The sequence below is a fragment of the Hyperolius riggenbachi genome, chromosome 1, assembly GCF_040937935.1.
Source record: "Hyperolius riggenbachi isolate aHypRig1 chromosome 1, aHypRig1.pri, whole genome shotgun sequence".
In the NCBI taxonomy this organism is placed as follows: Eukaryota; Metazoa; Chordata; class Amphibia; order Anura; family Hyperoliidae; genus Hyperolius; species Hyperolius riggenbachi.
The window spans coordinates 485,789,475-485,813,725 of record NC_090646.1 but is presented as its reverse complement, the minus strand read 5'-3'; the positions used below and the strand labels follow the sequence as shown (position 1 = coordinate 485,813,725).

Genomic DNA, 24,251 nt, shown 5'->3' with positions numbered 1-24,251 from the left:
AGACAAAATCTCAGATTACCAGAAGTGGAGGAAAATCCGAACAGGACATTTTCTTACATTTGACTGCATCAACTCAAAAATAAATGCAGCACTTCAGTTTACAGACTTTGAAAGCATGCTGTGCACACAGTATATCATGCGTTTCTTGTTCGATCTTCATGTGTTTCTATGGGGTTGATGCACTAACCCTGGACTGGTCCCACCACTTTTACCCATCCTCGTTCCTGGGTGAATGTCCTGATTGCTACCTGTTCGTGTCCCAGCCTGCGTGACTATCCTCACTCTCACTACCTGATATTGACTTGACCTTGGCTTGATTATTGGATTTCCTGTCTGCAGCCTGCCACGACCTGGGTTTGTCTGTCAATTACGACTGAACTCTGCCTGTACATTGGCCTTATTCTCGTTTTCACACCTGCAGCCTGCTCCTGATCTCAGCCTGACCTTGACTACATGATATTTCTGTGGTCACTTAGACCCTGCGCTCTAAGGGTTAACCTCATCGCAATGGTACCATCAACAGAGTGGCCACTACTGCAGTCGAGAGGCTGGCACCACTGTTGGTAAAAACCTCTTTTACTTAATTAGAAAAAGTTACATGCCCATCAGTGGCTTGACAGCGACAGCCTGCTGGCTTGCGAAAAGGCAGTGAGCCAGAAACAGTGGGCTGCTGCTGTCAAGCCAGTGATGGACATGTAACTTTTTCGAAATGAGCAAAAGAGCCTTTTTTTTTTTTTTTTTTTTACTAACAATGGTGCCAGCCTCTCTACTAACGTTGTACTTGGATAAGTCCCATAGTGCGGGGATTTTTTGGCTTAGGCTCCCCACTTCCTCCTACTTTGAGTGCCATTCCACCACAAATATTTCTATTTCCGTTACATCTAAGTGGTGTTGGGTGGCAATTACTACTACTAAAGGTGCTGTAGTCAGTTATTAACCACTTCACAACTGAGGGGTTTTACTCCTTGAGCACCAGAGCAATTTTCACCTTTCAGCGCTCCTTCCATTCATTCGTCTATAACTTTATAATTACTTATCACAATGAAATGAACTATATCTTGTTCTTTTCGTCACCAATTAGGCTTTCTTTAGGTGGGACATTATGCCAAGAATTATTTTATTCTAAATGTGTTTTAATGGGAAAATAGGAAAAAATGTATTTTTCAGTTTTCTGCCTTTATAGTTTTTAAATAATGCATGCTACTGTAATTAAAACCCATGAAATGTATTTGCCCTTTTGTCCCGGTTATAAAACCGTTTAAATTATGTCCCTATCACAATGTTTGGCGCCAATATTTTATTTGGAAATAAAGGTGCATTTTTTTCAGTTTTGCGTCCATCCCTAATTACAAGCCCATAGTTTATAAAGTAACAGTGTTATACCCTCTTGACATAAATATTTAAAAAGTTCAGTCCCTAAGGTAACTATTTATGTTTTTTTTTAATTGTAATTTTTTTTTATTACATTATTCGGGAGTGTAGGAGGTAATGAGTTAATTTTTAGTGTAAAAGTAATGTATTTGTATATGAAAAATGCTTTAGGGTGTAGTTTTACAGTAACTTTTTGTTTATGCGACCTGGTTAGGAGGCTGGGAAACTGTTTTTTTGTCACAATGATCGCTGCCTCTCGTAGAAGCAGCTAATCATTGCAGGGGGCAGAGATCAACGAACGGGAAAGGTTTTTCCCGTTCATTGATCTCCGGGGCGAGCGGGCGCCGGTGTGCACGAGCGTGGGGGCGCGCGGACGAGCGAGCGGGAGCACGGACAGCGGCGGGAGCGGCATCAAGTGCGGATTTCTCTGTCCCTTGGTGTTAACAGGGTGGAAAAAGGGATGGAGAAATCCGTACCGCTGGGAGTAAAGTGGTCAAAGGGAACCTGAACTGAGTAAAATTATTTAAAATAAACACGTGATGTACTGTATCTGCAAAAAAATATTACATAGTTACCTTGAAGAAAAAAAAGATATGAGCGCCAACACGGAACAATTTCAGTTGCTAGAGGTTATCCAATCCACAGTGGAATAGCATAGACAAGTATATGTGATCCTCAGCGCTGTCACTTTCACCCCTCCAATGTTGCAACCTGCAGTCACCAAGTGCTCAATAATAGATGTGGCCACCACCAGGGCATAAAACCACAACACAGGCTTTATGTCATAAACAACAGGGGGTTACACTTTATTCAAAGCTCTAAATTACAGGTTAAAAACATAACTTACACTGAGGGTCCACACAAACTGGACCCCAATTGCATCAATTCGCTTCTAAGGTATTTGTATGGACTGCAGAGTCACATACACCTGATACACCTTTAGACCGTTTCTGGTCCTGGAAGAGTAGCCCGCTCTCCTACCCTAGCATGGTTTTAGCTTATGCCATCATCAGTGGTTATAGGAGAACAAGCAAAAAACTGGCTTAATATAGATCTTAAAGGATGTTTACCTCAGTGATTGACTCCTAGAAGCATCTGTGCTGATAGCGTGTGAGAAGTACCATACACTTTCATTGGCACCCTTCGATTGGCTCAGCTGTACCACTTGACTGGTCCTGGAGACCCACCAATTGGTCCCAGCATATCTGCCCAGTGATAGTTTAACTCAGGTTAGCTGATCTGTGTTTCCGCATCAACCAGCCTTCCTGGGTCACAATAGGGCAGCCGCATGGTGTTACATGACAGCGCGCAGGAATCACAGGAAATGTAATTCTCTGTATTAAACAGACTATACAAGCACGGATGTACTAGCGGCTAATGTCAAAGTTGCCTTAGCAACCCAACATGCATTAGCAACATACTTACCTTTCCATCAATTCCTCACCATTTGCTTCTAACGATTCCTTCCAGTTCTGACAAGATTTTGTCAAAACTGAAATATATCACTTGCTTTCAGTCATAGATCAGTTGTTGTCAGTAACAACTGAAAGGAAAACTGATGTGCACGGTAATATCCATGTTTTCCTGTGGCTCATGTGGGCGATATTACAGTTGGATAGTGTAATGGTTAAGGGCTCTGCCTCTGAAACGGGAGACCAGGGTTCAAATCTCGGCTCTGCCTGTTCAGTAAGCCAGTACCTATTCAGTAGGAGACCTTAGGCAAGTCTCCCTAGTACTGCTTCTGCCTGTAGAGCGCGTCCTAGTGGCGGCAGCTCTGGCGCTTTGAGTCCACTAGGAGAAAAGCGCTATATAAGTGTTTGTCTTTGTCTTTGTTTTTTATTGTGTGCTGAACCAGAAGCTGTTACAAGGTCATTGCCATTTTTAAAATGGAGGACAGAGAATTCCATCGATCACAGTGAACAAACAGAATGCGGTAGAGGAGAAAGATTGATGAGTACCATAGACTACATGGGAGGTATATTTGACGTGTGTATGTTTATTTTGACTTTACAGGACAGGACATTTAGTTACAGGACATTTAAGTCTTCACACTGGTAAGTGGGATAACTTTGTTCCTGAAAATAAATGAAGTAAAGTGCACAAGCCTGTTTTTACACCGCAGCTCGGCACCCCACATTTCCCAATATAGTCTTTTGTCTGTACACAATAATTCATACTTGTATCAATATGTTTAGTTTTATTTCAAATTTCATAAATACCTAGTTCAAAGGCTCTCAAGAAGCAGATATAGTTATCAGACAGGCTTTTTTAAGGCCCCAACACTATCAGACTCTGTATTATCATAATAAGAAAAAAACAATCCATATCAATACAGGTGGATCCAGCTTCCTGTCATCTTGGTGTGAGCACCATGCAAGTGAATAAAGAGTTTGTGACACTGAATGGACAGAGGCGCCAAGATGATTTGTGTTGCGCCTCCTACATCGCCACATAACGGTGCTAATTCACAAAGCTTTTCTGCTGAATTATCTCGCCTTACTTATTAACTCACAATTCATCTCTCCTTATCTAACTTTACTCATGATTTATCTCTCTTTAACTGACTTAACTCATGATTTATCTCTCATTGTTAGGGATGATCTATGAGATGTAAATATTTCCAAGTTCATGCAAATGTATGCAAATGTGTATGTAAATATATGCAGCTTCAAAAATTGACCAATCAAGTTTCCCCCTGGTTTGAATTATCGGTCCATTTCCAAACTGCATATATTTGCACAAAAAATTGCACAAATCTGCATGAGCTATGAAATATTTGCATTTGATTGATCATCCCTACTTATTATCTAATTTAACTCATGAGTTATATCTCTTTAATTTACTTAAGGCGTATCTCTCCTTATTTGACTTAACTCATGATTTCTCTCCTCAGCCCATATCCTATTAACTTTTTTCCTGAGTTTTCTCCAAGGAGATATTTTTTAAACCTTACCTATAAAATACCATTAACGCTCCCATCAAGGAAGAGATTACTAAAAAAATAAGTTTGGTATTACCTGGTCACCTGCTTTTTGGTATTTTTTTTTTAATTTTTAACTGCTAAAAAAAATTTTTTGGGGAGAAGATGAAAAAAAAATCAATTAAGGCAGAAGTGCCCACACTTTTTCGGCTTGTGAGCTACTTTGAAAAATTAGCAAGTCAAAATGATCTACCTATGTACAATTTTAGGAGCACAATTGTATATACAGAATGGAAAATGTAGTGGGGTCGGGATCTACCATAAAGTCCTTCGCGATACTGGTAGATGGCGAGCTAACTATTGGGCACCCCTGAATTAAGGTGGAAAATAAGCAAGCTTTGTGGATCATCCCCAATGTTAAGCTAGGTACACACGATACAACTTCCTGGAAGATTTACCTGCCAGGTCGATTTTTTTCCAACATGTCCGATCTGAATTTCGATCGATTTTCCGATCGATTTCCATAAAAGGGAACGGAAATCGTTTGGAAAATCGATCAAGATTCAGATCGGACATGTTGGAAAAAAATCGGTCTGCCAGGTAAGTCTGCCAGAAAATTGTATTGTTTGTATCTAGCATAAGGAAACTACACTGCAGTCCGTATAATCTCCACTCTTCAGTTTAGAGGCTGATTTTGTGGGATGTGGCCCTAGGTGAGTAGTTAGTGGGATGTGGCCTTGGTTGAGTAGTTAGTGGGATGTGGCCTTGGTTGAGTAGTTAGTGGGATGTGGCCTTGGTTGAGTAGTAAGTGGGATGTGGCTTTGGTTGAGTAGTTAGTGGGATGTGGCCTTCACTTTATTTTGGGACCTTAGGGTTAGACATTCTTGGTTTATGCTGTCTCTCCAGTGCTGATTGTATTGGTGCCAAAGTGAAGTTTTCAATACTAGAATAACACGTATTGATCCAAATACCTTTTCTTGTTCGATTAATGTCCTCAGCAGAGGAAAGGCAAGTTTGGGAGGTTCCTCAGTCCTCTCCCTTGCTCCAGAATTCCCTTCCTCCTCACTCTTCCTTTTCCCCATTAAATGCTGGCCCTAGTCACAAGGAAATGTATGTAAATTACCTTAGATAACACACTTCAAGCTACAGGGGAGTTCTCTGGCTTCATACAATTAGAAGCTATACAAGCAGCAATCAGGATCAGACAGCAGAAGCCAGACCATTCATAAAGCTCAGAGTATACTCTATAACTCACCATATTTAGAGTGAATAAATTACTGGACTTCAACTTAGCCACCCTGAACAGAATTATTGCCTGCATTCTGTGAATGGCGTTATACTCTGAGAGTACCTGAATGGTATTCCAGAGGTTTCCCCGATTTTTCTATGCCCCTCAGTTCCTGCGCCAGGACCCTTTTTTAATTATTCAAAATTAATGTTGAATATTGCCCACAACCTGGCACAACCGCACTGCTCAGACACAAAGTAATACCCGCTCCTGCGCCACACCATGGAGCTACTTGTGCAGGAGCGAACCCTGGTGGCGCCAACGCAGTGCAGTCATGCACCTACACAGGGAATGCGGCCAATGAGAAGAGGGTACTAGCTGGCAGTGGAGGGGTAGTGGGGGATAAGGGGAAACCACCAAAGCAAAAAAGAGTTGGTATGAAGAATTCAGCTTCTAGAATTATCAAAGAGCCTGTTAGAAACAGAGTGTAGGGGAACACTGAATATTGACAGTAAACAAGAATTTAGACTAGTTTCTTACACGTCTCTGGAAATGCCATTGTGCCCAGAGCCGGGACAAGGTCCTCCAGCACCCAAGGCTGAGACACCAAAGTGCGCCCCTCCATCCCTCCCAGCCCAGCCGTCACACACTGATTGCTATAAGACTAAGAGGTGCCACAGGGCCCACAACCTCCCCAACACCTTAATCTCTAGTTATCTGGCTTGCAGTCACTGCTATGTATCCTCTTTTCTTATTTCTCTCTGCTTCAAACACAATTAGGAATGACAGCTGAATGAATTCTGCGCCCCCTCCTACACTGCGCCCTGAGGCTGGAGCCTCTCCAGCCTATGCCTCGGCCCGGCCCTGATTGTGCCTCACCAATAAGACCCATCAGACAATGCAAGCAGATACTTGGTAATATTGCTACAGAGTAGGCCTATGTTTAGGACAGTGCAGAACTGTAGGAGGAAAGGGCCAACAATCCACTTCTCTGAGGCTCCACTTAACCACAAAGGACTTTTCTGCATGGTAGACGGATGTCTGGTAGGGATGACCAATGAATTGCACATTTTCACACTTGATGCAATTTTATTTTCCAGTAATTTGGATTGGCCCAGTTTCAGTCTGGATACAAATTGCAACAAAACTTGCATCAGCCCTGAAAAATTAGCTTCTCACTGATCATCTCTGCTGTCAGGCAATTTTTTTCATCGCACAGTAAGGGCTTATTTCCACTGGGAGCCACTGCCATTTCTGATTCAGTCGCGGCAACCGTTCTGCAGCGTAGCCACAGCCCGAATCGATTCAGTTGTGTGCTGCATAAATCTGTAGCATGTTCTCCAGATTTGCACCAAAGTTTGATCTGGACGGCAAGCCATGTTACAGATAGGCAGCTTTTCCCCATGCAGCTCCCATGCAAGGAAACGCTGTGAATCTGTATATAGTGGAACCGGTCACTAAAGTAGTTAGACAGTCACATAGCCTGTCTAGCTACTTTCCCCATATCTAGAAAGACTTCCTAAAAGCAGCCTACTTTGCTGAGGTTGTTTGCCTGCAGGTTTCAGCAATCTCTAATAGCAGCTCATTGGTGCACCTCAACAACCTTCTGTTTGGGACAAGTTCAGAATGGTCTCCAGGAAGAGGAGAATTAATGCTCTGTTCATACACATCTTAGATGTTTGTTGTCCAAAACTATCATTTGTGATAAATCCAATTGAACTATCCATTGGAAAAGCCTTGCCTGTCTCACCTTTTCAATGTTGCCAGTGTCATAGCGTTGTTTATTACATGTGCACCCTGGAGGTGTTTGGCCCGTTATGTCTGCCTGTGCTGAGCATCAGTGCGTTCATCCCATGCAAAAGCATTTGTGGGTATGCACAGAAAGTGTATTCCTTGTGAATGTCCACACGCAGAAACATCATTCAGGCGTGAATGAACATGAGCAAATGCAACTTCTGAAAGGAAATTTTGTGTGCCAATGTAATACTGTAATACCAAATTGGCCTATATAAATTGAACCTGAAGTAAAGTAAAGAATAAAAAAGTAGATACTTAATAGATAGAAAATAGATACTTAACCCAGTAGAGAGAAGTCTATGGATAGTTCAGAGGTTTCCTGGATCCTTCTAAGAGCCCACCAATCGCAGGCTAGGTCTCACTAAGCATATCCGACAAGAGTCAGATACTCTATTGTGGCTGCGCTCCTGCATGAGTAAAAGCTTCTCCATGCTGGGTGTGAGTCAGTTTGGTCCATGCATACTCAGTAGAACAAAGCCGCTCCTGCGTGGCTTTTTCCTCTGTGTTCAATCAGGCTTTGTTGGACTGGGCATGTGTGTATTTGTACTAGTGCATGCCCAGTACGGAGAAGCTCATTTTCAGATGGGAGAAAGGCCGAAAGAAGATGGCCAGCAGCGGTAGGCTCAAAGCAGATCTAGAAAGCCTCTAGACCATGCAGAGGCTTCCCACTACTTAGGCAAGTATCTAATTTTAAAACTTTTTTCCTCATAGGTTTGCTTTGAGGCCAAGTCTGGCAGCAGTCCACTTCTATAATCCCTGCAGCTTCAGGCTACCTATTGCATGCACCAATACTTGTTCCAGTTAATACCTCTGTAGTGACCTGGTTTGCCAAGTGTTCTTTCCCGAAGTCTGCCTGCCAATTCTTGGCCTTTACCGACTATATCTGTCTGCTAACTGCCCTGAACTTGGCTAGTCCTCTGACCACACTTTCTCCAGATACCAACTTGCTCTGCCACTCTCGCCCCAGGAGAACCTACACCTACCAATAGGATCAACAAAGTTCACCAAAGAGATCAGTTGTAACACAGTCTTTGGCAATCAGAAATGCTGGAAGATCATGCCGGATGGCTATTGATAATTCCAGCTGCAAGCTCCTATTCATCCATCCTACTCCCCTCTGCATAGTGCAGAAGCAGCTGCTCAGCACAGAGCTAAGCTGTGTGTTTGTATGGAAATCTGTCACCCAAACCGAAAACAAATTATTTAGGTGACCAAACTGTAAGGTGTCCACTGGGTCTTTCTGCATGTGTATCTCTACAACATATCTGATGCTATGATGTCTGAAGATAGTGGATCACAATAATTTAGTGCAGCATCAGAGCTATAGTAATGGATCTGTAACTTCTTAAGCCTGATATACTGCAATGACTTTTTAAACAATCTGTTTTCAAGTTTTGGAGCTTTCATTGTAAACAATGATACCAGACACTCGCTCCCAGACTAGTCCAGTTACCTTCATAGGACCAGATTACTTGTGTAATCACATGTGCTAGTACAACCCTGCACAACCAGATGACCTTGATTATGGACACAGGTGGGAAATGAAGGATGGATAACAGATATTTTGATACAATTAACATTACATCACAGTAAAGACTGATCATTATATTATTTTCCTATTGCCTCCATGTCAGTACAACAGCTGGGTTGGCTCCGCCCCTCAACCCCATAGGACAATGTTTTCTATATAACCCCAAGCATGCTGCGGCCCCGTATTCTATTAACTAGTCCTCCCAAAGGACAGTTCTTGGGAGGGTCTGTTGTACTGCCATGGAGGCAACAGGAAAGGAAAATTACTGTTAGGTAAGTATTACATTTTCCTGTAATAGTTTACTCCAGAACTAATTATGAAGCAGCCTGATGCAGGCCTAAAGTGCATACTTCAGTATTTCAGTCAAGAAATAAACTTCAAAGTAAGGAGCTGTAGCAGGCAATATAATTATATATCAGGCAAGTACAAAACAGATATTTTCCATGTATGTGTGCTAATTTTCTTTATAATTATTTACATGTTTCAGCCAGGTTAGGTCCCCAAAATATCTCCACACTAATAGTAAACTGAATAGTATGTAGAGAACACAACACTACTCTGAACGGTTAATCTTCCCTATAATTGACAGATGCCACCTTTCTCCTGTTCCCTTGTGATACTCTCATACAGTATGGTCCCTCCTATTCCTCAGCCTGCAATCCCCATTTTAAACCGGGATAGTGGCAACTTGATTATTCTCCATGTCTACAGTACAAAACATTTTTAAAATATCTTACTAGAGGAAGTAGTTATGGTGAATCCATATCTGGATTTAAAGTGGGCTTGGATGCTTTCCATTGAAGGACATCCATGGCTATAATTACTAGGTAACTGTTGGTAGTGTTGATCCAGGGACTTTATCTGATTGCCATCTGAAGTAATTTTTTCCCTTATAAGGCTTTCTTAAAGGGTTTTCGGTCTTCCTCAGATGAACTGGGATATGTGAGAGTGCAGACTAGTGTTTTATCATTTTTTTTACCATATATTCTTGTTAAACTTCATGGATGAATGTCTTTTTTTCAACCATAGTAACTATGTAAAAGTCAGATTGGCTTCAGTTTGTTCTGCTATAAACTATGTAACATGTTTGGTTGAAAAAACACATCGGTCCATAAAGTGTATTACAGTGGCTGGATGGTGTAATGGTTAAGGGCTCTGCCTCTGACACAGGAGATCAGGGTTTTAATCTTGGCTCTGCCTGTTCAGTAAGCCAGCACCTATTCAGTAGGAGACCTTAGGCAAGTCTCCCTAATGCTGCTACTGCTTATAGAGCGCGTCCTAGTGGCTGCAGCTCTGGCACTTTGAGTCCGCAAGGAGAAAAGCACAATATAAATCTTGTGTTTGTCTACTGTTCTCATGAAGATTTGCCCTAATGTGGCTAATGGAAAAAGAGCACATACTCATCTCAGGTTTAACAAAAGAAATATACTGTTTAGTCTGTGTCCGATTAGAACACTGTCACTTACCGGAATATGGATAGGACTGAGAAGTGATGTGGTCTCATTTGGAGGACATGAAGGCAAGCAGTTTTCCTTTGGTCTGTCCACTATTGGTGGATGAAGTCCAGAAACTAATGATGCTGATGCTGCACCCAGTTGTCTGAGCTCCTCTATGACAACCTGTACACCTCTGATTTCTTCAACTTCTTCGTCGTCTGAAAACTTACATCTGGCACTGTTATCAGGTAACGGTAACCCTGGGATTTCTGACTTTTCGTTTGTGTTTCTCAGACTGGTCACTTCGTTCTGGAGCTGGTGCAGAAGAATGCCGTTTGCCTTGGCTACGTTAAGTGCATCTTCTGCCAATCCCACCGCTTTCTCCACTCGCTGGTAGATAAGATGCAGAAGCTGTTCACAGCCTTGGACTGAAACACCTTGGCCAGCAACTGTGATCGGAGTAGCTCCATCAATAGTCACTGTACCTCCCTCTGTTCTCTCAGATTTGCACGCACACTTAACATCATTTTGCCCTGGCGGTGGTGTGAAAAGGATGGTGGCACTAAATGACATTGTGGAAAAATACTTCAGGTAGTCACTTTATAGTAAAACCATAAAAGCCTTTTTATTCCCAGAAAATGAGGTTAGTAGTGGATACTTTGGTTCTAGCACAAGCACTTGCGTTAATATGTGACAAAAGCACCATCTAAACATCTTCCATTATTAGGTTTCTTGTGACTGCATATGAAATGCAATGTTACACCTAAATAATTCAAGTCCAAGTAATGCACGACTATGGTTTATCATCTGTCTTGGTGATGTATTATTTAATATGGTCTTAATATGTTTTTATGATTGTTAGTTTCTTCTGGGAACATTTCTTGTTCCTGCTCTCAAGCCACAAAAAACATCCAGGCAGATTTATGTTTTCCACAAGCAGAATTTTCTTTTTTAAATTTCAGCTCCTTTATTGATAAGTATTCAGAGTGGTGAACAGATATCGCTGCTGGCTTCATTTACACTTGTTGCCGTATTGTGGAAGAGTTGGTGGCATGATGAATAATTGATGTGCTCGGGAGGTTCTGAGAGAAATCTGAGATGACATATTAAGAAAACATCAGTACATAAAACGGAGAAAAACAACAGTTTATACACTTAAAAATGAAACGGTTTTCCTCTTTGAATATCACATTACGTGAAATCAGTGCTGTGCGTGTCATTCTCTAAAGGAGTGCTTGGGGAAAATACAAGCAACAAGTCTCCCAAATGGAGATTCAGTATGTGCCTGATAGTGCTATGCTGTAAATGATAAGGACACAAGAATTTACTAACGCTACACCACACAGCTCATGGTGACCCAGAACCACCTGGAAGGTATAAAAGAGCTAAAAGAGACTAAAAAGCCCTCTATCGAAAAGCAAAACTGAATGTAATTTTGCCTTCTTAAAAACAGAAGGTATTTGCGATAATTCAGCTCTAAGTGAGCAACTGTGGTTTCCCATGATGCATCACTCCTGAATATGCAAATCATCTCTTTCTGCCCCTGAAAGCAAGGCTGCATACCCAGAACTACTGGTGTATAGTAAGCCTGTAGCTAATAAATGTCACAGAACCAAACCAATCCAATATGCATACAGCCTGTTTCAGACTTTTTGGTCCCCATCAGTGCATAGTATGGATTCATATGGCTCTACAGCAGTGTTTCTCAAACCTGTCCTCGTGACTCCCCAACGGTGCATGTTCTGCAAGCAACCTCATCTATGCACAGCTGGGGTAATTAGTGTCTCAGCTACATGGAATCCACCTAGCTGAGACACTAATTACCCTACCTGTGCATAATAGAGGTTGCCTGCCAAAAATGCACCGCTGGGGAGTCAGGAGGACAGGTTTGAGAAACACTGGTCTACGGGATAGGGCTTGGACTAGCACTAAAGTCCTGTCTCCACTCGTCAGTTTTTCTGCATGAGTTGTCTGACAGCATTGCTGTCAATTGTTTTTCTGCATGTGAAAAAGGCATTCTAACGTGAACCAGCCCATTGATTAACATTGGTTGCAGTTTTCCTGTGCCGAAAATACACAGAAAAACTGACGAGTGGAGAGTGGAGTAAGGAAAACCCAGACAGCTCATGGTGACCCAGAGCCACCTGGAAGATAAAGAAGGCTAAAAAAGCCCAAACATCCTCTATCAAAATACAAAGCTAAATGTAAATTTGCTATAATTTAGCTTTAAAGAGACTCTGAAGCAATCAAAAATAGCTCTTTTTATTTCATAATCCTCTTCAGCAGTATCAGCCAAGATGATTTGCCGCATACCCGCGGCCGTTTGAGGTCTTTATCCCTCCCAAACCCCCGGGCAAAATCCTACGACTTTCAAAGTCGCCGATTTTGCTGCCCGGGGGAGGCAGAGCTTTGGGCTGTAGCTCTGTCTCCATGCACATCAATCTGCGCTGATCGCTGCCTCTCCCCGCCCCTCTCAGTGAAAGAAGACTGAGAGGGGCGGGGAGGGGTGGCGATCAGCAGTGATTGAATGGACTGGAGGCAGAGCTACAGCCCAAAGCTCTGCCTCCTCCAGGAAGTGGTGAAGGATTCTGCCCGGGGGATTTCGGGGGGATGGGGTGAATCATCTTGGCTGATACTGCTGAAGAGGATTATGAAGTAAAAAGAGGTATTTTTGATCGCTTCAGACTCATTAAGTGAGCAATTTGGGTTTCCCATCATGCATCACTAAAGCTATACACACACACTAGATTTTAATTGGCCAATATTGACTATAGTTTTCAATGCTGAACTCCTGAAAATAACAATGAATATGGAAACTCAGACACTTTAAAGGAAAGATCATGCCAAAGTGGTGTGGTTTTTGCCTTGAGTGTGCACTAAAGCTTTGTACACATTTTAGATAGTCCCCCCTCTGCAGAATAATCTTGCCTGACTACAGGCCAAAGTTGTTCTCCTCCTTTCCTCTCCTGTCCCATTCAGCCTTATGCTGTGCTGTCATCCCTCTGCCCCTTCCATAGCAACAGAACTCATCACTATCCTACAGGCAAGCAACATGCCTGTACTGCACTCAGCCCCCAAACTGTTGCCAGAGAGCTTGAGTCCTGATTCCTGAAAGCCCCAGTCCTCATAGGTGTGTACAAGACTTTAGTATGTAAGTTGAGTAAGTAGATGTGACTAAACTATGGGCAGGTCAAATCTGACAAGTGTCAGATTCCATGTTTAAAAAGGTACATAGTTATACATACAGTGGGATGCGAAAGTTTGGGCAACCTTGTTAATCGTCATGATTTTCATGTATAAATCGTTGGTTGTTACGATAAAACATTTCAAATATATCATATAGGAGACACACACAGTGATATTTGAGAAGTGAAATTAAGTTTATTGGATTTAGAGAAAGTGTGCAATAATTGTTTAAATAAAATTAGGTAGGTGCATAAATGTGGGCACTGTTGTCATTTTATGGATTCCAAAACCTTTAGAACTAATTATTGGAACTCAAATTGGCTTGGTAAGCTCAGTGACCCCTGACCTGCATACACAGGTGAATCCAAATATGTGAAAGAGTATTTAAGGGGGTCAATTGTAAGTTTCCCTCCTCTTTTAATGTCTTCTGAAGAGTAGAAACATGGGGGTCTGAAAACAACTCTCAAATGACCTGAAGACAAAGATTGTTCACCATCATGGTTTAGGGGAAGGATACAGAAAGCTGTCTCAGATTTCAGCTGTATGTTTCCACAGTTAGGAACATATTGAGGAAATGGAAGACCACCGACTCAAGTTAAGGCTCGAAGTCCAAGAAAAATCTCGGATAAACAGAAGCGACGAATGGTGAGAACTGTCAGAGTCAACCCACAGATCAGCACCAAAGACCTACAACATCATCTTGCTGCAGGTGGAGTCACTGTGCATCGTTCAGCCATTCGGCGCACTTTACACAGGGAGATGCTGTATGTGAGAGTAATGCAGAGGAAGCCTTTTCTCAGCCCACAGCACAAACAGAGCCGCTTGAGGTATGCTAAAGCACATTTGGACAAGCCAGCTTCATTTTGGAATAAGGTGCTGTGGACTGATGAAACTAAAATGTAGTTATTTGAGCATAACAAGGGGCGTTATGCATGGAGGAAAAACAACACAACAGTCCAAGAAAAACACCTGCTACCTACAGTAAAATATGGTGGTGCTTCCATCATGCTTTGGGGCTGTGTGGCCAGTGCAGGGACTGGAAATCTTGTCAAAGTTGAGGGACGTATGAACTCCACTCAGTATCAGCAGATTCTGGAGACCAATGTCCAGGAATCAGTGACAAAGCTGAAGCTGCGCCAGGGCTGGATCTTTCAACAAGACAACGACCCTAAACACTACTCAATATCCACTAAGGCATTCATGCAGAGGAACAAGTACAACGTTCTGGAATGGCCATCTCAGTCCCCAGACCTGAATATAATTGAAAGTCTGTGGTGTGAGTTAAAGAGAGCTGTCCATGCTCGGAAGCCATCAAACCTAAATGAACTAGAGATGTTTTGTAAAGAGAAATCGTCCAAAATACCTTCAAGCAGAATCCAGACTCTCATTGGAACCTACAGGAGGCGTTTAGAAGCTGTAATTTCTGCAAAAGCAAGATCTACTAAATATTGATTTCATTTCTTGTTTGTGGTGCCCAAATTTATGCACCTGCCAAATTTTGTGTAAACAATTATTGCTCACTTTCTGCAAATCCAATAAACTTCATTTCATTTCTCAGATATTTGTGTGTGTCTCCTATATGATATTTTTAACTGAGATTTTTTATCTTAACAACTAACGATTTATACAGGAAAATCATATCGATTAACAAGTTTGCCCAAACTTTTGCATCCCACTGTACGTCAGTTGCATAATTCATGCTTTATAATGAGTGTGAACTGTAATGGAGACTGGACACCGACTTTAATACAAAGCCTGCATGCATGCGTTCAATCACTGAACAGCCCCACAGAATTGTATGGGCAGCCAGTGTGTTGACATGCAGAATTTTTCTGCAACGCAACTGAGCACTGTGAACAGGGCCTTGAAGAGACACTGAAGTCTCTTTTTTGTACCTTAATTTCTTATTCAGCCGTCTTTAGCATTAAATTCTAAGCTGATTCCCCGCAGCAGAACGAGTTATTTATGGCCCAGAAATAGCCCAGCAAATTTCCTTCATTTTGCTTCCTGGTAGAGGCAGAGCTGTGCACAATAGAGCGCCTCTTATCCAGTCAATCTCTGCTGATCTCCTCCTCTCCCGGCCCCTCTCAGTCTTCTTTCAGTGAGAGGGGTGGAGAGAGGCGGAGATCACCTGTATAAGAGGCAGAGCTACTGAGCACAGTTCTGCCTCTACCGGGAAGTAAAACCTGCAACTTCAAAAGTAGTATTTTGTCCCGGTGTTTCAGGGGGATAAATACCTCGTTCTGCCATGGGGATGCGTCTCTTTAAGAAAAACATATTCTCTGTGAGGCACAAACAGCATTGAAAACCCAGAAGATAGAAAAAAATTAGAACATTCAAATTTTCCTTTTTTCAGGGAGTGAATGAAACTTAGCTGATGGAAGCAAGCAGGTATCTGGTTAATTAACTTTACTTAATTTAATTCCCTCCCTGGGGCAGTGAAGATTGACATGCAAAGGGGATGTTTTGCCCATCATTAGGTCTTATCCTTGTTCCCAATGTTCACATCTTATAGTAAATATAAATTCCTTTGCTTTCCTGGACTTTAAGCATGAACTGTTTTGCTTGCCTGATATACCTACCCCCAATAAATATAATAAGAGCACGGTGGCGTAGTGGGCAGCACGGTGGAGTAGTGGTTAGCGCTCTTGCCTTGCAGCGCTGGGTCCCCGGTTCGAATCCCAGCCAGGTCAACATCTGCAAGGAGTTTGTATGTTCTCCCCGTGTCTGTATGGGTTTCCTCCGGGCACTCCGGTTTCCTCCCGCATCCCAAAAACATACAGATAAGTTAATTGGCTTCCCCCTAAATTGGCCCTAGACTACAATACATACACTACACTACATGATACATACATAGACACAGGACTCTGGTAGGGATTAGACTGTGAGCTCCTTTGAGGGACAGTTAGTGACTAGACTATATACTATGTACAGCGCTGCGGAAGATGTCGGTGCTATATAAATACTAAATAATAATAAGAAGAAGAAGAACATAGATGGAACTTCTGATTTCAAACACATCTGTGAGGTCTTTTCTTGTGCCAAAATCCCTTCCACGTCTTCACTGTGTGAATTTTAGTTCCTGAATGACTGAATCTTTGTAGAAACCTAATGAAGGTTCGACAATAGAGTTTCTGGTCTCTGTAGAAGAATCATTATGGATACAATGCAACTGCAATGGTTCCTACTGAACGTATGAAGTAATTAACAATGACAGTGTGGTCAGTGGACTGTAGGAATTTCCTACAATCCAATTACTGCAATGAATCTGTATGAAAATCAGTCTTTGTAGAGCTGAAACCTGTACAGTGCAGATGTGGAAAAGCTTTATACCTCAGATTTAACCCCTTGGTTTCAATATACGGATCTAGAAAAGTGACTATATTTATTAACACAGCGACTTAGAGAACAATTATTGGCATTTTTCCATTTCTAACCAGTTTTCAGCATTGCTCAGCAGCACAAGAATGGTGAAGTGGTGCAAAAGATGCATTACTTACAGCAGCAATGGTCAACTCAGTAGATTCAGTGTGGCTCCTGACATCACCAGATGCTGTACTCATTGCTGGCCTTGACCTTGTGACTAGACACGGCCAATGAGATGCTAAAAATCTTTCCTTGCATGAAAATTTCATGGAAATTGTATACAGCTTGGAACTGGCCCAATCGAAATGCACTTCCTCCCAGTTTTAAGTGGGCTAATTCCAGGTTGCATAACAGTTTTCTGCCTGCAGTACTCTTTTATCTAGTGGCTGCACTACCCTCCCTTTGTGCATGAGCAGGGCTGCATTGCGCATGCACGAGTACAACCGTGCCTGCGCAGTACCATGGAGCTGTTCATGGATGAGTGGCTTTGGCTTACTGCACAGGTGAGGCCAGTCTAGTGCACTGTGGTGGGCGCAGCCCAGAGAACATATCCGACCAGCTCTTGTGGGATGAGTTCAAAGAGTCCGTTCTGAGGTGTGCAGAGGCTTTTGTCTACCGAGGCAAGTATGTAACTTTTTTCTACTGCCTCATGTTCACTTTAAGTACCTAAATTTAACAGTTAAAGCGGACCTGAAGTTCAGGACTTCCTCTCTGCTCTAAAAGATACACAACAGCAGAATAACCTTTTAAGAAAAACATTTCTTTGTTACAGCTGATACAAATCCTGCAATAAATCTGCAGTGTGTCTACTTCCTGCTTTCATGGAAGCAGACATAATGTTAACATCCTGTGTTTTACCTATTAGCTCTCTGCCATGGCAGTCAGCTGACACAGCTAAGGAATCAAATTACAGTTGTGATTAGTCACAGATGAGCTAAACTCCCTAATTACACACAGGGTGCATTTCTCCATGTTTTCCATCTGCCCTGTGAAAGAGTTCAGGTCCATTTTAAGCTAGAAATACTCTTGCATGGTAATTTCCCAAAACGTCAATGAACTGCACAAAACTGATCAAAAGTGAACTTATGTTGGAGCAACAGATGACTGGCAGATTGAATGAGAGTTATGGAATCATTCTGAAAAATTGATGCCTGTATGGCCAGCTTGTATGGCAAAAGCTCTGGTGGACTGCGTGTAGCATGCGGGCCCTGCCAGGTGGATAGCACTGATCTAAATTATTTCTTTTTAGATGTGAGCATTAAAAAAAATAGAGAAAATATAAAAAAAACAACCTTGTTCTCTTCCTCTGGCATGATGTTGTAGACTACAGTGTAAATGTTGTGTGGGGCAATGTTTGCTCACTCATAAAGACATATGCTAGAGCTGATTGATGGTGGTCAGATGCTATATGCACTGCCCAGATGTTGCATGCAATGATCGATCCTGATCATTCTGAGCGTCAGTTTATCTACAAACCTAGTTATGCTGCACACGTGTCTGCCAAGCAAACTGTTCTGTTCTCTGGAAAGAGGAAGGGGTAAGCAGGAGGCACCCTGCTTTGGGCACAATAGTTAGCCAAGGATTTTCTGGCTGCATACACTCGCTTTTTCACTAAAAAAATCAGATTGGTTTGAGCGAAGAAAGGTATGTACAGTATATAAGTATAAAAGGAAGGGAGCACCAACCAGCAAAAAGAAAAAAAGCAGCGTGCCAAAGTCCGAACCCCAGTGCCTACTGGGGAGCACAGTCCAATGTAGCACACAAAGACTGGCATCGCTGTATGAATTAAAGCTCTTTATTACATGGCAAAGGCAGCAGTGACAGAGCGCTGTTTTGGGTGAAAACCCTTAATCAAACTGCAACTGGCTTGTTGCTGTCACTGCTGCCTTTTCTATGTAATAAAGAGCTTTAATTCATACAGTGGTGCCAGTCCTTATGTGCTACAGTATATAAGTATATACAGCACAGTCTTAAAGGTGGCCACACACACAATACAATAAAATTATCTGATTTTACGACAATTCGATAAATATGATCGGATCTCCTGAAAAAAAATCGAAAGCTTTTTTTTTTCCATTTGACTGGATTTCCATTTTTTCCTATTTTTATCAATCTGGAATGCTGGAAATTGTTCTTCAATTTTTCTAAAGATTGTATGGTGTGTGTTAGATTGTCACTTTATTAACCACTTCCGGATTCTCGGAGCGTATATACACGCCCCTGAATCCTGAAGTGTATTCCATGGAAACCGAGCGGCCGTTCCATGTCAGCTCACGGAGGGTGTCTCCGTGAACACCCTGCGAGCCGATCGGCGGCTCGCAGGGTAAATGTAAACACACGGGGAAGACCTTCCCCGGTGTTTACATGTATACGGCGCTGCTGCGCAGCAGCGCCGTAGAGGAGATCGGTGATCCCCGGCCTCTGATTGGCCGGGGATCACCGGCATCTGATAGGCTAAAGCCTATCCCATCAGGCGCAGGACGGAAATCCGTCCTGCGCCGCTCACAGAGGGAGAGAGAGGGAGGGAAGGGGAAGGAGGCCAGGAAGCGCTGCGGAGGGGGGCTTTGAAGAGCCTCCCCCCGCAAGCGCAAGCAGCCGGCGGCGATCAGACCCCCCCAGCAGGACATCCCCCTAGTGGGGAAAAAAGGGGGGAAGTCTGATCGGCCTGGCTGCTAGCTGATCGGTGCTGCGGGCTGGAGAGCCCACGCAGCACCGATCAGCACAAAATAGCGTGGTAGGGAAGTGGTTAATATACACACCTTAGCAATTAGGGAAAAAATTTAACATACGTGTGTAGTACATTGGTCATATTCTTGGAATGTTACAGTCAGAAAAATTGATTGCAATTCTTGAATTGAACAGATATTTAACAAATTGTATGGTGTATGGCCACCTTAAGGCTACTTACACACCAGGACGTTGCGTTTTAGGGGACGTTATGGTCGCATAACGTGCCCCTAACACAACGCCTGGTGCTCCCTGCTTTGGACGTCGGAGTGAGCCGCGTTGTGCAGCTCACTCTGGCGTCCGTGATGCTGTGATGCGTACTCTTGTGCGCATGCGGCATCACGTGGTCCCGCCGGCCAATCGCTGCACAGAGCGGCCGCTCCAGGAAGTAAACACTGCACGTCACTGAGTGCAGTGAATATTAATTAGCCATGTGCCTGGTCGCTCTCCGCTCCTCCCCAACGTTACTGAGCATGTGCAAGCAGTCTAACGCGGCTCTGCCGCTTAGAAAGTACTGCATGCAGTACGTTGTCTGGTGGCGCAGCGTTACTATGTAACGCAACGTGGGCACTGTGAACAGCCCATTGATTTTTCATTGCTGTGCGGTGGGGTGCGTTACAGGCTGCTCTAACGTGCGCCTGTAACTCGTCCCACTGTGAAACCAGCCTAAAATAAACAGTGGATCTAAACAATCTATTAAATAGACTGAATATGAAATCTGAATGAACAGCAGTTCACTCCATCCATCAGCAGATTCACCCGTATCTCTCTGGCACTTTAAGGCTGGTTTCACAGTGGGACGTTGCGTTTTACGGGACGTTATGGTCGCATAACGTGCCCCTAACGCAACGCCTGGTGGTGTTGGAGCAGGACGCTACCAAGAGCCGCGTTACAAGCAGCTCTTGGTGCGCCTGCTCTGTCGGAAGGCACTGCGGAGACCACGTGAGCGGAGCTCTCCGCATCACGTGGTCCCACCAGCCAATCCCCGGCCGCTCCAGGATGTAAACACTGCAAGTGCAGTGAATAATAAGTAGCCATGTGCCTGGCTACGTAGCTGCCTCTCCCCGCCTCCTCTCCGCCCATAAAATGAAAAAAAAAAAAACCCTACTGAGCATGTGCAAACCGTCTAACGCAGCTTAGCCGCGTGTAAAGTACTGCATGCAGTACGTTATGTAGACGTGCTGCGTTACAACGTAACGCAACGTGGGCACTGTGAACAGCCCATTGATTTTTCATTGCTGTGCGTTGGGGTGCGTTACAGGCTGCTCTAACGTGCGCCTGTAACGTCCCACGCCCCAGCCTTAATCTATAAAAAAATTGTTCAGGCAATTTATATAATTTTAAACATAAATGACTGACACTTTATTTGATTTGCATCAATTTGACCTTTTCAATAGGCTGTCCAGGTTGTTCTGAGTATGGCTTCCATTACAGCAATTCATAAGAACCCACTGTCCTGCCGTTCCAGTGCTGGGCTTTTTCTATTAAAGAAACATAACAAAAAAAATGCAATACTGAACTTACCTGGGGCTTCCTCCAGCCCCCCATAGTCCGTGAGATCCCTCTGCATCCTCTGGGTCTCTCCGTTCTCCCGCTGGCAGCTCTGTTACCTGCGTGACCCAGCCAGGAGTCATACTCAACTGCGTATGCGCGTCCTGTCTGCGGCCCGGCCTCGATCGCTTACCCGTCACCATAAGCATTCTGTGCATGCAAGGTTTATTGGTATGCCTTAGTGGTATGCGCTGGCGTTCTCCTCGCTGTTCAACAAAATGTAAGTTACACATTTTTTTTGCTTAGCTGCTCCCAAGGTTTTAAATTTAGGTTAGGTCACTTGCCCGGAGGTTTGCCTCACCGTGGCGCAAGTGTCTAGTATAATATACTTTACATGCAGACCATATTGGAAGCTAAAGTTCCTCCTAGTTTAATAAATGTTAGCACTTGTCTAGGATGCAGGGCCAGCTTTTTTTAATCTGGCAGAGGTGGTGTATGCCTGTGCGATTAACCATTCAATTGCAACATGTGTTTAGGGATGCGCAGCCTTTCCCCCCACCTTTTTTTTTAACTTTGTAACTATGTAACTGTCAGGTTAGCTGCTCCCAGCACCTCCTCCTGAGTTTCCTGTTTGCATAATAAGTAGTAGCAGATTTGCATGTGATTTGCATCTGAGTGGAATGCAAAGTGTGCAGAAAATCTATTTAGGTGCTTCACACTGAGCTGGTGGTCATTTCAGATGCAGCCTTAGTGGTATGCGCTGGCGTTCTCCTCATTATTCTTTCGAGAACCACACAGGCACAGAACGCTCATGGCGACAAGCGCACGGAAGGGATGTGCATGTGCACGACTCCCGGCCAAGTGGCGCACGGAATGGAGCGGGAGAATGGAGGTGACCCAGAGGACGGCGACCGACCTCTAGGATTACAGGGGACTGGAGGAAGCCCTAGGTAAGTTCAGTATTGCTTTTTTTTGTTATGTTCAGTGTTCCTTTACAGCCCGATTGTGTTTTCTAGGCTGAAGCCCGATTGGGTCAGCGCTGCTGCGGTGTCCCGGGATCCCCTCCGTTGGAGATGCTGACATCGACAGGTCGGTATCTACTGCCCCTGTGAGGCCTCCATCTCCATTGGAGGAGATCCCGGGACACAAGCTGCAGCGAAGGACAGATAGGCTGCCAGGGGCTGGAGGAAGCCCCAGGTAAGTACTGTAGATCTGTTTATTTTTGCTGGGGCGAATCCTTTTGATTTTTGAAGCATGTCATTCATCTCTAATAGTCATACATACTTCAGTCCATAAGGAAATATATCATGTATTGTGATACAAGCCGATAAGTCATTCACTATAAATATCGTTTAATACAGTATTCATTTCTGACTTCCACAGTCAGCTAGTAAATTCCATCCCAGCTCAGTCAGTCCCTAGTACCCAACAATAACAATCCGCCTCTCATCTGACGCATCACTGTGGTGGGCGGGGCCAGTACACACTCACCAGGACACCGTGTGATCTACTGGGTGTACTCGGCACACAGAGACCATGTACATAACACTAGAGCTGCTGATTGGCTGCTTGTAAGCTGTACGCGATTTGCTGCAGCCCTTATCAATCAAAACAGCAGCCATCTCACGGCCAGACAGACTCTAGCGCTGCGGTGACGTCACCAACACTGTTACCACACTTGTCCCCGCCACCTGTTAACCCTTTGGCTGCCAGTGAAAATGAAAATCCCATAGCAGGAGCAGCTGCTGCATCTTCTCCTGTTGCGCCATGTACCAAACCCACAACTAGTACGGCATACTGCTCCCTAGACACTACATTCAGCACCAGTGGGTATGAAAGCAGCAGCCCCCGCAGAGCGCTGCCTGTACTCGCACAGCCCGGGCTATGGAGATAGCTGGCTGTATACAGCACAGTGTGCACAGAATAAAGTTAGCACGGTGCCTCTGTGCAGCAAGCTGGACCTCCCCCCACCATAGGCACACACACACCACACTCCAGCACTATAGAGCAGCGGGGGAGGGGCACAGGCCAGGTAAAGAATATCACTACACAAGAAAGAGTTTATCTGTAAATACCTCAGAAAAGATGAGAGGGAGCAACAGTGGCATAAGTGTCAGGAGCTTCTGGGGTGCATAAAGTCGCAGGGATGGAAATTCCGGGTTCTAGGAAAGGATACGTGAAGGTCAGCGTGTCCCCTTTGTATTCTGTTAGCTGTGTGTGCACAGACGAGTGCATAGCTGGTACACGCCTCTCTCGGCTGAGGAGGGAGGAGGGAGCACACTGCGTGTACAGGGGGCCCTGCAGGGGAATCTGCTACATCCCAAGCACTCCCTATATCTCTATGTACATTTCATGCATACTGCAAATAACTGGGCATCATCTCAAAACCACCAATATAGTTCAATGTGTGCAGAGCACAATTATTCCAGGGATAGTAATATAACTTTACCAGTACATGCACATAGCTCCCGGAGGGACAGTCCCTCCTTGGGAGCCCTGTCCCTATTTACTCCTCATTTGTCCCTCTTACAGAACGAATGTACAGATCTTTGTAAATATATGTATTTTTCTACAGAAAAAAATGTGTTTGATTGACTCTAAACTTTATTCCCATCCTTCAAATTGATATATTTCTTATTTTCAATTTCCAAATGGTTTATTAGAAAAAGTCAAAATAGAAAATGTTACAGGTATAACAAAGTCTGATTAAAAATCACCAACGATAATAAGGCTCATTAACAGAATAATATATGAACGATCTTACGTTGACATTGAATTAACATAAGTCATAAGGCGGATGTATCTATGGATAATATCCTGTAAGGCCAGAAACCCACTGGAAGCGCTTTGTAAGCATGAGTGATTTGAAAAAGCTCTTGGTAATGCAATGCTATGGGGGATTTTTATAAAATCTCATCACTCAAGTGGGATCACACCCCTAGCATTACATTAGCTAGAGCTTTTCAAATCACAAAGCGCTCGGAAAAGCTCTCCTAGTGGGTTTCTAGCCTAACAAAGTATTAATGATGCAAGTTATATATCATATTTATATTTACTCATTTTTTATATTTCTCATTTATATATTTCATATATTTCTTATTTTCAAATGTTAATATGAAGTTAAATGAACCAGGATAGAAAGGACCAGTGTGGTTTGAATTATAAAACAAAATTTTTCTTATGAAAGCTTTATATTAT

The 24,251-nt window shown here is 43.4% G+C and overlaps 1 protein-coding gene across 6 annotated transcripts in view; it reads right to left on the bottom strand.

Annotated features, from left to right (window-relative positions):
• The window catches only part of C1H14orf93 (chromosome 1 C14orf93 homolog), a 50,791-nt gene extending 27,474 nt beyond the window's left edge, over window positions 1–23,317 (bottom strand). The window contains exons 1-3 of one of the 6 annotated variants that reach the window (XM_068271544.1): window positions 23,230–23,317; window positions 10,314–11,376; window positions 5,263–5,385 (exon numbers count right to left, since the gene is read on the bottom strand). In XM_068271544.1, the coding sequence (XP_068127645.1) occupies window positions 5,263–5,385; window positions 10,314–10,856 (666 nt within the window). In that variant the 5' untranslated portion in view covers window positions 10,857–11,376; window positions 23,230–23,317. Of the gene's footprint in view, window positions 1–5,262; window positions 5,386–10,313; window positions 11,377–16,051; window positions 16,225–22,478; window positions 22,593–23,128 lie in introns of those variants that run through there. The other 5 variants (XM_068271542.1, XM_068271545.1, XM_068271546.1 and 2 more) reach the window with 5 other exon arrangements.
• Between the last annotated feature and the right edge of the window lie 934 nt (window positions 23,318–24,251).